This window comes from Mus caroli, chromosome 11 (assembly GCF_900094665.2).
Source record: "Mus caroli chromosome 11, CAROLI_EIJ_v1.1, whole genome shotgun sequence".
Lineage (NCBI taxonomy): Eukaryota > Metazoa > Chordata > Mammalia > Rodentia > Muridae > Mus > Mus caroli.
The window spans coordinates 96836092-96850371 of record NC_034580.1 but is presented as its reverse complement, the minus strand read 5'-3'; the positions used below and the strand labels follow the sequence as shown (position 1 = coordinate 96850371).

The window sequence follows — 14280 nt, the reverse complement described above, 5'->3', positions numbered from 1 at the left end:
ACATATGTCACCACACCTGGCTGCCAACACACTAATTTTTTAAAAAGAGACTTTTTTATTTTTGTTTGTTTTATTCTTGTTTTTTTGTTTTTGTTTTTGTTTTTGTTTTTTTGAGACAAGGTTTCTCTGTGTAGCCCTGGCTGTCCTGGAACTCTCTCTGTAGACCAGGCTGGCCTGGAACACAGAAATCCTCCTGCCTCTGCCTCCTGAGTGCTGGGATTAAAGGGATTAAAGGGATGTGCCACCACAGCCTGGCATGAGAAGGAATTTTTGAGGAGGAGAAATATACAAACGATTGAAGGACTTTTTAAAATACACCAGAGAGATAAGAATAGCACCATTAAGGCTGGAGAGGGGGTGCCTGCTGTTTGTGGCAGCTAGGAGCCAGCTGCTGAGGGCTGGCCTTGGTTTCTCTGATGGAAGGACACATCCGCCATCCCAATCGCTTATTGTTCACCAAACACACTGTCTCCCTGGGATCTCACTCAGCTGGGACCTGAAGCTGAGTGGAACAGATTAGACATTTCTTGTTGCATTTCCTTACATGCAAACTCGTCGAGTGAAGGCCAGAACCACAATGAGAGGGACGGTGCTTGTCTAGTCCATCATGTGCTTTCATAACTCTGCTGTTTCCAGGGTTATGCTTGTCCCTTACTTGCCCCCTACAGATGCTCCTCCATCCTCCCTCACGCCCCCGAAGATGGTACATGGTAAACGCTTGCCCTTTATTGAACAGATGCTGCGTAGTTGCAGGAACATGATCACTGGGAGAGTCTAACTGCTGATGTGATTGCAATCTTGTCTGCGTGTGTGTGTGTATGTGTGTGTGTGTGTATGTGTGTGTGTGTGTGTGCGCGCGCGCGCGCGTGTGTGCGCGCGCTTTTCCTGCACCTAAAGAAATATTTGTCTTACCCTCCATATTCATTTTGTGGACTCATTTTCTGCAGCTGAAACAGACAAGGGAACAGCACAGATTTCAGCGAGCGGATTGAGCCATGGCCAACTCAAACATAAATCTGAATGTCCGCAATGGTGTGCGGCACGCAGTGACACAGAAGAAGGGGCCCGCTAAGGTTCTGGAAAGAATTGCCGGGCTCTTGGTCTGAGTGTCTGTCAGGTTGCACAGGGCTCAACACATCCCCTGCTGGAATTAGTTGGCATTTAATAAGAAGAATAATTCTGGGAGAAGTTTGCCGATGTGGATATTTTTGCAAAATAGCTTTGCAGGGGTAGGGCCCTTTTGCAAAGATTCTCTGTGAGGGAGGGAGGCAGCAGATGAGTTAGCTCTGTGTCCATGGGGCTACCCCTGGGAGGTAACGTGACTCATCCGCAAATACTGGCATTCCTTTTGAAGAAGTGGACTGCAAAGACTTTCCTGGTGGGAGAGCTACAACTGTATTGACTTAACAACTGCCTTAGCAGGACGTAGCCATAAAAGCAAAGCATCCATACAAATGCCTCTTTAAAATGTAATCTGCAAATGTCCACTGATAGGGAACTGGTTGAATAAGCTATAGTCCATGCATACATTAAAAAATAGGGGGGTGGAGAGATGGCTCAGTGGTTAAGAGCACTGATTGTTCTTTCAGAGGTCCTGAGTTCAATTCCCAGCAACCACATGGTGGCTCGCAACCATCTGCAATGGGATTCGATGCCCTCTTCTGTCTGAAGACAGCTACAGTGTACTCCTTATATATAATAAAATCTTAAAAAAAAAATAGGGTAGTTCTGTGTGGAAAAGAAAACCTTAGGAAATATTAACATTTCAAAAAAAGAAAATATATATGTATATATAATATGATCTTTTTGTGCACAAAATTTCTTTCTTTTCTTTTGTCTTTCTTTCTTTTGAAATAGGGTAATATTGGTTGGCCTGGAACTCTCCTGTGTAGACTAGGATAGTTTCAAATTTATAGAATTTTCTGTCTCTGCCTCCCAAGTGCTGGGATTAAAGGTATATGTTACTATGTTCTCCTCCTCCTCCTCTTCCTCCTCCTCTTCTTCCTTTCTTTCTTTCTTTCTTTCTTTCTTTCTTTCTTTCTTTCTTTCTTTCTTTCTTAAGACTTAATTATTTATTTTATGTAGATGAGTACACCATTGCTCTCTTCAGACACCCCAGAAAAGGGCATCGGATCCCATTACAGATGGTTGTGAGCCACCGTGTGGTTGCTGGGAATTGAACTCAGGACCTCTGGAAGAGCAGTCAGTGCTCTTAACCACTATGCCATCTCTCCAGCCCCCTTCTTTCTTTTTAAAAGAAAAATTGGGTCCTACTATTGTAGCCCAGGCTGGCTTCCAACTCACAAACATCCTGCTTCAGCCTCTCATAAGCTCAAATTGCAGGTATATATGATTAAGCACACATGTATGCAGAAATGTGCTATAGAAAATTCCCCAGGAAAATACTAACAGTGGCTTTCTGGGAGGGAAGACTAATAACTAGGATAGGAAAAGAAGTACAATTTCCTTAGTGGTTGTGGTGGAGCATGTCTGCAATTCCGGTACTCTGGAGGCCGGTGCAGGAGAATCACCATGAATGTGAGGCCAGCTGGGCAAGATCCTATCTCAAGGAACAAAAATAGCTGGGCATGTTGGTGCATGCCTAGAATCCAAAAGAAAACAACAAATAAAATGGCTTCATTCCACTGTGTTACTTACTTGCTTGTACTATTTGCAATCTGTACCTTGCCTGTTGAGTAATGTAGCTCGTGGGGCTGTAGGGGAGTTGGCAGGTAAAGGTGCTTGCCACCAAGCCTGATGATCCGAGTTCGATCCCAAACATTCAGGCTACAAGGAGAAAACTGACTCCCAAAAGTTGTCTTCTGACTTTGCACATGAACACACACACACACACACCCCTTTTAATTTTTAAAAAAGATTTATTTGTTTAGTGCCTATGAGCATTCTCCTTGCATGGATGTATGTGCACCATGTGCTGGCCTAGGGCTGGCAGAGATCAGAAGAGGACACCAGATCCCCTAAACTGCAGTTATGGATGTTTGTCAACCACCATGTGGATGCTGGGAACTGAAGCTGGTCCTCTGCAAGAGCAGCAGTGCTCTTAACTCATGAGCCAGCTCTTCTGTGTGCCCTCTTCTTTTGTTTATTTGTGTTTGGGGACAGGGTTTCCCTATGTAACAGCCCTGACTGTCCTGGAACTTGTTTTGTAGACCAGGCTGGCCTCAAACATAAACTTAAACCACCTGCCTCTGACTTCCAAGTGCTGGCATTAAAGGTGTGCACTACCATGACCCATACTGAAAGTATAGGAAGAGAAATAGTTTGAAGGTCCAGTAAGGCTTTCTCCTGACACTCTTTTTTTCTTAAAGCGTTATCAGTTCTTAATAGAAAAGAATTTAAATTGCTATAATTTAAATTTATTTATTTACTTACTTATTTAGTGTGTGTGTGTGCAGGTGCCAGTGGAGGGCAGAAGAGAGGACATCAGATTCTCTGGACCCAGACCCAGAGGAACTGTGGTTATTGGGAACCACACTTGGGTTCTCTGCAAGAGTAGTAAGCACCTCTAACCATTGAGCAATCTCTCCAGTCCCCCTTTTTTTCTTTTCTTTTCTTTTCTTTTCTTTTCTTTTCTTTTCTTTTCTTTTCTTTTCTTTTCTTTTCTTTTCTTCTCTCTCTCTCTCTCTCTCTCTCTTTCTTTAATTCTTTCTTTTAAAAAGTTGGTAATCGGCCCATTGTGATGGTTATAAAATGTGTAGGTTTTTTGTTTGTTTGTTTTCCCATGTGTTTTGTTTTTGAGACAGGGTATCAGTGTATAGCTCTGGCTAGCCTGGAACTAGCTATGTAGACCAAGATGGTGTTGAACTCATAGACATCTGCCTGTCTGCCTTCCAAGTGCTTTGATCAAAGGTATTCCACCACACCTGGCAAATATTCTATTGTATGCAGAGGTTCACTCTTTTTTTGTTTTGTTTTGTTTTATCTTTCAAGGCAGGGTTTCTCTGTGTAGTCCTGGCTATCCTGAATCTCACTATGTAGACTAGGCTGGCCTCAAACTCAGAGATCTGCCTGCCTCTGCCTCCCAATGGCTGGGACTGAAGACCTGTGTCACCACTCCCGCCTGAGGGTCTCTCTTCTTTAACCTCAAGTGAGAAAACTGATTGGTGTGTTGAGGGATTGCTGTTTTATTCAGTGGTCCCTAAAGTTCTATACCCTATATGGTAGTCTGCTCCACACGTTAGTGAATTGATTGATTAGATCGACGACCCTCGAGTCTCCACAGAGCAGCATTTAACTTAAGGATGGTGGACACCAGACTAGAAGTGACCTTTTGCCGAGAACCCATTCAGACGGGGAACCCCAAGCCTGGTTTCCTAAGCAGGGAAAAGGTTTTCAGTATCTCTGTGGGAAAGGGAATTGGGGTGGCTCCAGGGATTGCTGAGGGCCAGATGTGGGAGCAGGGCAGCCTGTGTCTCTAGACGTCTGTGCTAAGGGCTTTTCTGCGCCTGCTCAGAACTACCAGCTCCTTGGTGTTCAGCACCATGAAGAAAACTGTTCGCTTCCCCATTCGGTAGTACCGCTATAGTTGCCTCAATTCCTGCCCCAGGGAAAGGTTCTGAGTACCGGTGGAGTTCAGAGAGCTGGAGCTAAGAACAGATGGTGACAGTAACCTGGAGTGAACCCTGGAGAGTCACCTGCCTCCTCTTGGCCTTCTTTTCTCTGCTAGGTAAAGAGATGGGGTTCCGTAATCTCCCTGAATGCTCACCTAATATCCGAGAACCCAAGGGAAGAACAAGTCCGACGCACACATTCTCAGAATTAGCTAGATAGCTGCTGGAGGGGACCCTGGGAGAAGTGACCAAAAGCTTTTACTTTATAATTTACTTCTCGCCTTAATCATGCTCTGTTCTTACAATTCTAAGAGAAACCTAGAGGCCCTTTCTAGGCCGTCACCCTTTCTGTCATTTCATCTCTTCCCTCCCTCTCACTAACAACCCCACAAGATTTGGGGGACAGTGGTAACTCAGTGTACAGATAGACGATGGGGGTGGACCCCTAAATCTTTGAAAAAGATTGTATAGGGCCAGGATCTTCCAAGGACATGAGGCATAGACACAAAATACTCGTTTACACCCAATTCACGCGCCATTTGGACCTCAGCTTGATCTTAAAAGGCTGGAGTGGGTTTGTGAGTGAGGAAAGAGAAAGAGTAGAGCACACTCCGAAGACCTAATTCCTTTCCGCAGCTCACATTCCTCCGCCCCAGTCCCGCTGCCGCAGCCTCCACTGCCAAGGGGGGCCCTAGACTCCCGCTCCAACTATTCCAACCATCCTGAACTGGGTGGGGCGCCCGGCTCTTGGGTTCCCCTCTGCTGCCCCTCCGGGGTTGGTCTCCCCTCCTGCTCCGGTTCCTCCCTTTCTGGGGTGGGGCCAGCCAATGGCCGACGTGACTCCGGGTTTGGTCTGGGAGCCGGGCAACTCGCAGATTCCCCGCCCCACAGTTCTGGCTAGAGTCCCGGTGCGCACGGACGTGGCTCGAGTTTCCTCCGCTCTGGGCTCCTGCTCGCTGTCCAGTCTCTCGCTCCTCCTTCTCTCCCGGTCTCTCGCTCCAGTTCTACCCGGTCGGTCCCGCACGGCTCCGGGAAGCCATGGAGGATGTCACGCTCCATATCGTCGAGCGACCGTATTCCGGATTTCCCGATGCTTCCTCGGAGGGCCCGGAGCCCACCCAAGGGGAGGCGCGGGCCACGGAGGAGCCGTCGGGGACCGGCTCCGACGAGCTGATCAAGTCGGACCAGGTGAACGGTGTGCTGGTGCTGAGCCTTCTGGATAAAATCATCGGCGCCGTTGACCAGATCCAGTTGACCCAAGCCCAGCTGGAGGAGCGACAGGCGGAGATGGAGGGCGCTGTGCAGAGCATCCAGGGAGAGCTGAGCAAACTGGGCAAGGCGCACGCCACCACGAGCAACACCGTGAGCAAGTTGCTGGAGAAAGTGCGCAAGGTCAGCGTCAACGTGAAGACCGTGCGCGGCAGCCTGGAGCGCCAGGCCGGCCAGATAAAGAAACTGGAGGTCAACGAGGCGGAGCTGCTGAGGCGCCGCAACTTCAAAGTCATGATCTACCAGGTGAGCCCGCGGGGCGGACCGCGCCCAGAGCTGGGGGTACCCCCCCCCCGGGGCCCCGGCCTGGGATCCGGGTGGGGACACCCGGCTGAGGCTCGTTTCTCCGTCAGCCCGGCCTGGTGAGAGCGGTCAGGAGCTCCTCCCTCCTTCCTGTGAACCCAGCTGGAGTGGGGTTTAGGGAGTGGCAAACTCTTGGGGCTCACAGAGGGGCGCACCCTGCGCCTTCCTCTCCAGGCTCCTCCCCACGGTCTCTAACTCCTATCCGAAAAGTTAGCGGGCTAGACTTGGGAACGCTGAATGCTCCCAGCTTGTCTGTCAAACGCCTTTCCACTTGGAGGAAGTTTTTTTTTGGGAGGGGGAGAGGAGGAAAAGGGAGGGAATACCCGAGGTCCCTGGTGGTCTCTGTATACCCCTCTGTAAGCAGACACTAAAGGTGGGGCCCAGGACCTGGGGCCTCCGGCGCTGCGGGCCCGATATAGCGGGTGATTCAGGGCTCAGGCACGCAGTGGGGGGGGCGCCATGCAAGGGACACGATCGTCAGCCCCCCCCCACCCTATCCCCGCGCCCCCGCATCAACCTCGGCTAGCCATGCATGTCCCTAGGCCGCGATCTGCCCCTGGCCTCCAAGCACTTTCAGTTCCCAAGGGTCTTGCAGTGCGCGGCGCCCTTGGCGCCTGCTGGGAGCGGGTGGGGCAGGTAGGGTGGGCGTTAGGAGTGTAAGTGGGGCGGGTGGAGGTGGCGGTCTGGACGCAGTGAATCACCCCACCCCCGCATGATTGCGGGGGCCATGTCCCGAGCTGTGAAGGTGCTGGTGGGTGGAGGCTGCCGCACTCCACGGGCTCCGCCCGTTGCATTCTTTGCACCTTTCTGGGTTCTTCCAGCCTCGCTACAACTGTGATAATCTTAACCCCTAAAGCATCTGAAAGTCTCAGTGCAGTGCAGATTTGTCCCTGCGCTCCCCATCCCTGACCCCCTTGAGAGTAAGGCTGAGCTGAGTGTGGAATTAGTGCTCTTTCTCTGGGAGGGATTGTGCTGAGCTCTGCGTCCTCCTGCTTGGGCCTAATTGATGCTTCTACTCCTAAGAGGAGTGAGGGTTGTAGGGTTAGTTTATGCTCCTGAAGGGAATGGAAACAAACAAACAAACAAAAAACCCGAGTTTTCCCACGTGCTCTACTTTCAAGGATCTTTGTAATGGAGCTGTGATCACCAAGCTCAGAGACTTTCTTGATTAAGATGCCCCAGAGTAACCATGTGATGTGAGATGAGGACCTTCGCTTAGTTTCCCTAAGAGTGACCATGAGTGATGCAGAGGGGACAGTGTCTGGGGAAGAATGGAGCAGACCATATATTCTTGGAATCCTTGGTGGTAGGCCAGAGGCAGAACAGGCCTGCTCCCAGCTCCTGCCTCTACATACTGCTGAGGTACTCTCTCAAGGGGCCTGCAAAAAGCTTTGCCCGGCTGGTGTTTACCCGGGGCCCCATCATTCCAGAGGCCAAAGCAGCCTGGGACATATAACACAACCCAGTCTAAAACAAACAAAAAAAAGGCTTTGCGTCTCCCATTTATAGCACCCGCTGGGTAGGAGAACAGTGTTTACTTAGAAAGCCGTTTCCACTCAGTCTAACTGCGTGGAAGCAGGAGGTGTGGGTCCTGTGGGTTGTTTTTGAGACCGGTGTGGCCCTTGCCACACAGGTGATGTTTAGGGAAAGAGAAGTAAGCTAGCTCTCTCCTTCTGTGCTTGTCACAAAGAACTTGGACAGGTGACTTTCTCATTTTAAATGTACCAGGTTATGCAGTCTGGGGACATTCTCAACCTGGAGGTAAACCTCCCCAGGCTGAGGAGGGTGATTCAGAGAGAAAGGACAAGTGTTGAGTGGGTGGACGACTTCTCTGCTGTGGTCATCCTCCTCTCTGTTCTGTTCCATCTTCAGCCTTTGACAGTCATCACTATCTGACCAGTGCGGTGGGGTGGGGCACGCACTAGATGGCTTTGACTATATCTGAAACACCAAGCCAGTGAGTGAGGAGGGAAGAATTAAGGGAGAGTGGCTTGGGACTGGGGGTGGAGAGATGGCTCAGTCATAAACAGCACTGGGTGCCCTTCCAGCGAACCAGTCACCCCCATGATGGCTAACAACAATCTAACTCCAGTTCCAGGGGGTTCAACACCCTCTTCTGCCTCAGCAAGGGTGCTGCACACATGTTCTGCACAGACATGAATACAGGCAAAACACCCATACGCAAAATTTAAAAAATAAATAAATCTCAAAAGAAAGAAGTGTCCCTGTCACTTCAGTGACAGGGACAAGCTCAGAGGTAAGGACCCAGCTTCCAGGACATGGGATGGGGCTCAGAGTTGCAAAACATCCCTGAGCTGTCCCAAGGATGTTCCAGGGGGGGGGGGGCTGGGGGGTGGAGCCTCCCATGTTGGAGGAAAGCAGCCTCTTCTCCCGGGTCTGCAGAGGTCCACGGTCTGAGAAAAGAATAGGGTAAAAATAGCCCTGTGTCTTGGCAAGCCTAATAGGGAAGACTGGGGGCGGCAGAGTTTATGGGAAACTCAGGATAAGGAGATGGCCAGGCAGAGAGAGCAAGGAAGGCAGGGGTTGGGAGTGGGGGGGGGGGCACCGACTGGAAAAGGGCTCCCAGATGATATGAGTTTTTAGAGGGAAAGCAGAAAGGAGATTCTATGTTCCCCCTCTAGGTGTGGGAAGTCTTGATATGGCAAAAGGGATACCGTAGAAGACGGAACCCAAGGATCTGGGTGTCTTAGTGCTGGGATCAGGATGTCTGGCCACCCATGCCGTATTCCTGGTGTGGGGATCCCGAATGTGGCTATCAACAAAAGCAAGTGGTTTGGCGTCTCATTCTGTCCTATAGGGTAAGAGTTAGAGGCAACAGCTAGTGAAGGGGAGATTCTTTTGTTATTATTATTTTGTTTTGTTTGAGACAGAACTTTTTGCTTGCTTGTTTCTTTCTTTCTTTTTGTGCAGCTCTGGCTGTTCTGGAACTCCCTCTGTAGACCAGGCTGGCCTCAAATTCAGAGATAGATCCACCTGCCTCTGTCTCCAGAGTGCTACCATTAAAGGTGTGTGCCACCACTACTGGGCAGGGTAGTGAAGTCTAAAAGTTGTAGACTGAGGGCCTCTGGGAAGCCTGGGTAATTTGTGCAGATGGAGGCGGCTGAAACATGGTGCAACCCAGGAGAGCTGAAATCCACACAGCCACTCTTACAGTGAAGAGTCTGACACTTCCAGCTCTAGATTAGAATCTAGAAGGCAAGACAAAATGGAAACAAAGACTTTCTTGACATTGTAACCTTTCCAAGCTCAAGTGCCCTAGGCAAAGTGATTTACCATTGCCCTCTATCCCCCAAAGGTGGGCTAGTTTGGATGAGGCAAGGCTGATACCCTTTGGATTTGCTCCACTGCCTGGGGAGAGGACCCAGAAGCCTTGAGGAGATCAGATTACTCACAGACACTAAAGGAGAGGACAGTATGGCTGGAATGAGGGTTTGCTGGCTTCTCCTCAAAATTTCACCAGCCTTTAATTCCTTCCTTCCTGTGCTCCTGGTGGATCACGGGTACCTTTCTCTAGAAGAACCCTAAACCTTTATCTAAAAGTACTTGCAGCTTGTTGCTACGCTCCCTTTTACCCCCTTAGCCTCATCCCTGTGGCGTGTGTCTACCAAGCCTAACTGATGGCTTTGGGCTGTTTTTCTTGGTCGTGCAATCCAAAGCAGACAAGGGTATTTTTAGGGGCATTCCCAGGACTGAAGGAAATCTTACTATCTGCCCACCTACCTCCCCGTTTTAAAAGTCAGACCTGACTATTGTAAAAGTCAAAGTTAAAAAGGCGGGACAAGGGTATAAAGCCAGCAGCTGGCAGCAAGAGGGGACAGGGTAGTACGCCACTAAGCAGCAGTCTCAGAGATGAGGGGAGGGCGGCCTGTTCCCGGAGCTTAGGTGGGGTAGCAAAGCTAAATGCAACACCATCTGTGTGAATATTTCATCCGTCTGTGGCTCTGGCCCTCTGAGTTCGAAGATAACCAGCTTCATCCTCTCCATTGTGTGTCTTAGGAAGCTGGGGCCCAGACCAGGGGAAGTTACATGCTTATTGTCACTTAAGCGATGAGGTCACGTTAAAACTGGGGCCAGCTGAGTGTGGTAGTGCATAGCTGGCCTCCAAGCTCTCTGGACGCTATGGAAGCAAGATTGTGAGTTTGAGATCAGCCTGGGCTACTTAGGGAGACCCTCTCAAAACAACAACCACCACCCCAAACCAGCAAACAGGGGACAGGACTCTCACTTTGTTGGCTGGGGTACTGGCTTACAGCCCTGGGATCCATTTCTAGCACCACATAAATTAGCTGGGTGGCCATGTGCCTGTAATCTCGGTACTCAGGCAAGTGGAGGCAGGAGGATTAGACGTTTCAAGGTCCCTCTCAGCTACATAGCCTGTTTGAGGTCAACCTGAGCTACAGGAGACACTGACTGGGCAAACTGGGTAAGAACCTGGGTCTGTTGCTCCTTATTGGGGTGCTGTGGGGTGTGTGTGTGTGTGTGTGTGTGTGTGTGTGTGTGTGTGTGTGCAGACACATGTGCTATGTTGGTTACAAGTGGCCAACTGGCCAACTGTGGAGTATTGATGGCCATTAGTGGCTGAAATAGAAGCAAAGACTGGTTACCCAGACACAAGAGAGCAAGGGGGAGAAGTTCCTGGGGTAAGGAGTAAGCTCCAGGCCAGCCAGGGGTGTCCCTGGCTTAGGCGTCCTTTCTAGGAGAGTCATTTTCCACCCACCTCCCTGATGTTCCTGTCTCTTCCCCGGACTCTGCAGGCTGGGACCTGTTGCTGCCTTGGAGTTTTACATGCCTTACTGAACATCGCTATTGTCTGAGTCTGCTGTTTCCCCAACTGTCCCTCTCCCAAGTTCAAGAGTGTGAGCTCTGGAGAGGGTTGGAAGCTAGCTGCCCCTGGGAACCCCGTAGGCCCACCTGTTCTGAAGACAGCTTGATTTTAGATTCTGATTTCTCTCTGTGTTATAGTGTCTGATAGTCTAAGCCCTGGAGAGCAAAAGAAGCACAAGGTAGAAACGCAGCCAAAAGGGGAGTAGCCAGAGTGTCCCTCTTGTATGCCTGTCCCTTTTCTGATCCAGGGTGGCACCCAGGCATGCCCACCCTGCCTTGGGGAATAAGAAGAAGGAAGGGAGTGTGTGTTTCTTCTACTCAGATGAGCCTTCCTGCTAGGATTTACCAACTGGTCTCAAACACAGTCCTTCTCCATGCCTGTCGAGCTCTCTCCCCTTTCTCTCCAGCCCCTCAGTAGCCATGACCGGCTCCTGCAGAACAGTGGCATGACAATGGAGGGTGTGAACCAAAGGAGAGGACCAAGGAACATTCTAGAAGACAGGAAGGAGATGGAAGGGGGTTCCGTTGAAGCTGTGTTTATTAATTCATGGGCTTGGGTTCGTCCCACCCCTTCCAGCCCTAGGGCCCTCCTAAAGAAGCGTTTCAAATATGTTTTTGGCACACCCTAGTTCATTCCGGGGCCTCTCCCTCTTCAACCAGACCCCACTCTGCGTGCCACAGAGGCCTTCTTTCTGTCAATCTCCCTGCATCCATCCCAAGTGCCATTTAAACCCCTTTTCCTCATCTTAGCCCAAGAAGAAGCCGAATGCACCCTCTGGCCCAGCCACGCCCAAGATCGTGCCTCTTGACCTCCTGCCTGAGACTGAGCCCTTTCACCTGAAGCCTGAATCAGTGTCTGACCGCCCAGCCTTTGAGCAGATGCCCAATCCACTACCCTATTACCCAGAGCCTGGGCTCCGATCCACCCCAGAAGAGCCAACGGCTGGTGGGAGTATCTAGGATCTCCTGGGACACAGGGCCCGCTGGGCACAGGGTGTCCCTCCTGGTTCCTATTGGCTCTTCATTTGATGAAAGTCAGTGCCTTCATGGCCTGTCCTTTCAAGCTGTTGTCCATTATGGGCTGGCAATGGGTGTTGGAAAATGCTTGTATTCTGCAGTGCTCTGGCAAATGTTTTGTGTGTGTGGTGGGGTCGGAGGGTGAAGAGGGGGGTTCTCCCCTCCTTGGGTGGTGGTGGGGATGTTTTGCTCTCCCAGTGCTACAGATGGACCCTAGAACTCCCTGCTTGCTAAGCAAATGCTCGACCACAGAATGGAACCCCCTTTGATTTCTCTTTAAATTGTGGCTCGCCCAGCACCAGACTTGAGCTGCACCCGAAGGCTGCCTTGCATGAAGCTGCATGAAACTGGGTGTGTCTTCTGGTTCTCGCTTCCCTGCCCCCTCACGCCCTACCCCTTAGGGACTGGCCAGCTTGGCTCCAAGCCTCTTTGGAGGTGGGGGGGCCTTCATGAGGCCCAGGCCTGGGAGTTGTTCCGTGCCCTCTTCACCCACTCCCTGTAGCTGAGGAAAACATTTATGCTTACTTTTTTTTCTCGTTTTCTTTTAGAAAATGTTTTGCAAAGGGATCCCTTATGTTTGCCAGATCCTACCTTGGGTGGGGCACCCCAAAGCTGCCAGCTCAGAGAGGCCCGAAGGGAGGACATTTTAGCTGCCTCCACGCACACAGCTTCTCTGCTTGTCTTCTCTTCCTTTCCCTACGGTCATCGCCCTCACGAACCATTGAAGATTTTTTTCCCCCCATCTACCTCCCTCGTGAAAATTTAATACTATAGATACGCTGTGTGATTGTTTATGGAACGGGGTTCTTTGGAGCCGTCCTAAATAACAGAGGCCCTGCCACCTTCCTGAGAGTCAGTTCTATTCCTCTTGGGAACAATGCCCTTGTTGCTGAGGGAGCTATAGAGAAAGCACCTTCTTGCCTTATCTGGGTAACCCGAAGCAGAGGTCTTGGGCTTTTAGGACTCTCCTTTCATTTCTTCTTCATAGCGCATCTTCTGTGCCACAATGTAGCCTCTTCTCTGTGCTCTCCAGTGTCTTTCTCGGTAGAGTGGAGACAGAACTGGTTAGCACTGAGTCAAGAGAAGCTCTTACCCCCAGCTGGCTGATATTTGGCCTTCTCTCTAACAAATATAAAATGCCAAGGGCATAGTGGGTGCTCAGTTACAATATAATCTATCTTTTTTGTTTCTTTTCCTGAGACAGGGTTTCTTTCTCTGTGTAACAGCCCTAGCGGTCCTGGAACTCTCTCTGTAGACCAGGCTGGCCTCGAACTCACAGAGATCCACCTACCTCTGCCTCCTGAGGATTAAAGGTGTGCGCTGCCATGCCCAGCAGATTATAATCTTATAGTGACATTTCTAAGCCAGAAGATTTTACTTTCTGCAGCAGGGTTGGGAGGTGAAGTGTAAGTAGTGGGAAGCTCCCCGAGGGCCTCTTTACCTCTGGCCTGGCCTGGTGCCTTCCTGGCTTGGGGAACAAGCTATGTGTGCTTGGCAGGGGCTGGGGAAGCCGTGCATGCTTTTGTTCAGACCTGGTCATTAAAGGTAACCCTGGAAACCAAGCCTGTTGGGAGTGGTGGTTTTGTTTAATAAAAAACGGGAAATTGGAACAAGCAGAACCCTCCCTTCTTGCTTTTCACAAGGACGCTCCATTGGCCTAATCACTCTGCCAGATCCGCGGGAGTGAGACAAAGGTGCCTGGCCTGGGTGCCCAGAGTAAGGGGAGCTGCATTTGGATTGTGTTGCTGGCTGTTGTAGCAACCGACAGACTGGGTGGGCCCAACACAGCACTCCAAGGCCGTGAGTCATGAGGGAAGCCTGGCTTGGAAATGGGGGTGGAAACGAGAAATCCATTAATGGAGGGAAAAGTTAACGGTGATGTGGTGTGTTCAGAGCCAGCCTATAGGACGTCGTGCAGGGACTCAGGCCAAGTTCTTCCTTGCCCGGCTCCCAGCCTTCCAGCCAGAAGATGGTGCCACTGGTAGAAGCCATCAGTCCCAGGGAAGCCCATCATGAAGAGGGTTACATTTCCTAGGCACTTTTCTTGGAAAATCCCAGGCATAAACTCCTCCTCCCTTGGACCACTCCCCAACAATGGAAGTTGATCTATCTATCTATCTATCTATCTATCTATCTATCTATCTATCTATCAAAGCCTGTGGTGTTCTCCTTAGCCTTATTTCCTTCCTTCCTTCCTTCCTTCCTTCCTTCCTTCCTTCCTTCCTTCCTTCCTTCCTTTCTTTCTTTCTTTCTTTCTTTCTTTCTTTCTTTCTTT

At 50.3% G+C, this 14280-nt stretch overlaps 1 protein-coding gene across 2 annotated transcripts in view; it reads left to right on the top strand.

Moving 5' to 3' along the window:
• The first annotated feature begins 5188 nt into the window (after window positions 1–5188).
• Window positions 5189–14280, top strand: part of Cavin1 (caveolae associated protein 1) — a 14480-nt gene continuing 5388 nt past the window's right edge. The window contains exons 1-2 of one of the 2 annotated variants that reach the window (XM_029484036.1): window positions 5453–6086; window positions 11739–12104. In XM_029484036.1, the coding sequence (XP_029339896.1) occupies window positions 5610–6086; window positions 11739–11948 (687 nt within the window). In that variant the 5' untranslated portion in view covers window positions 5453–5609 and the 3' untranslated portion in view covers window positions 11949–12104. Of the gene's footprint in view, window positions 6087–11738; window positions 12105–14280 lie in introns of those variants that run through there. The other variant, XM_021176547.1, reaches the window with a different exon arrangement.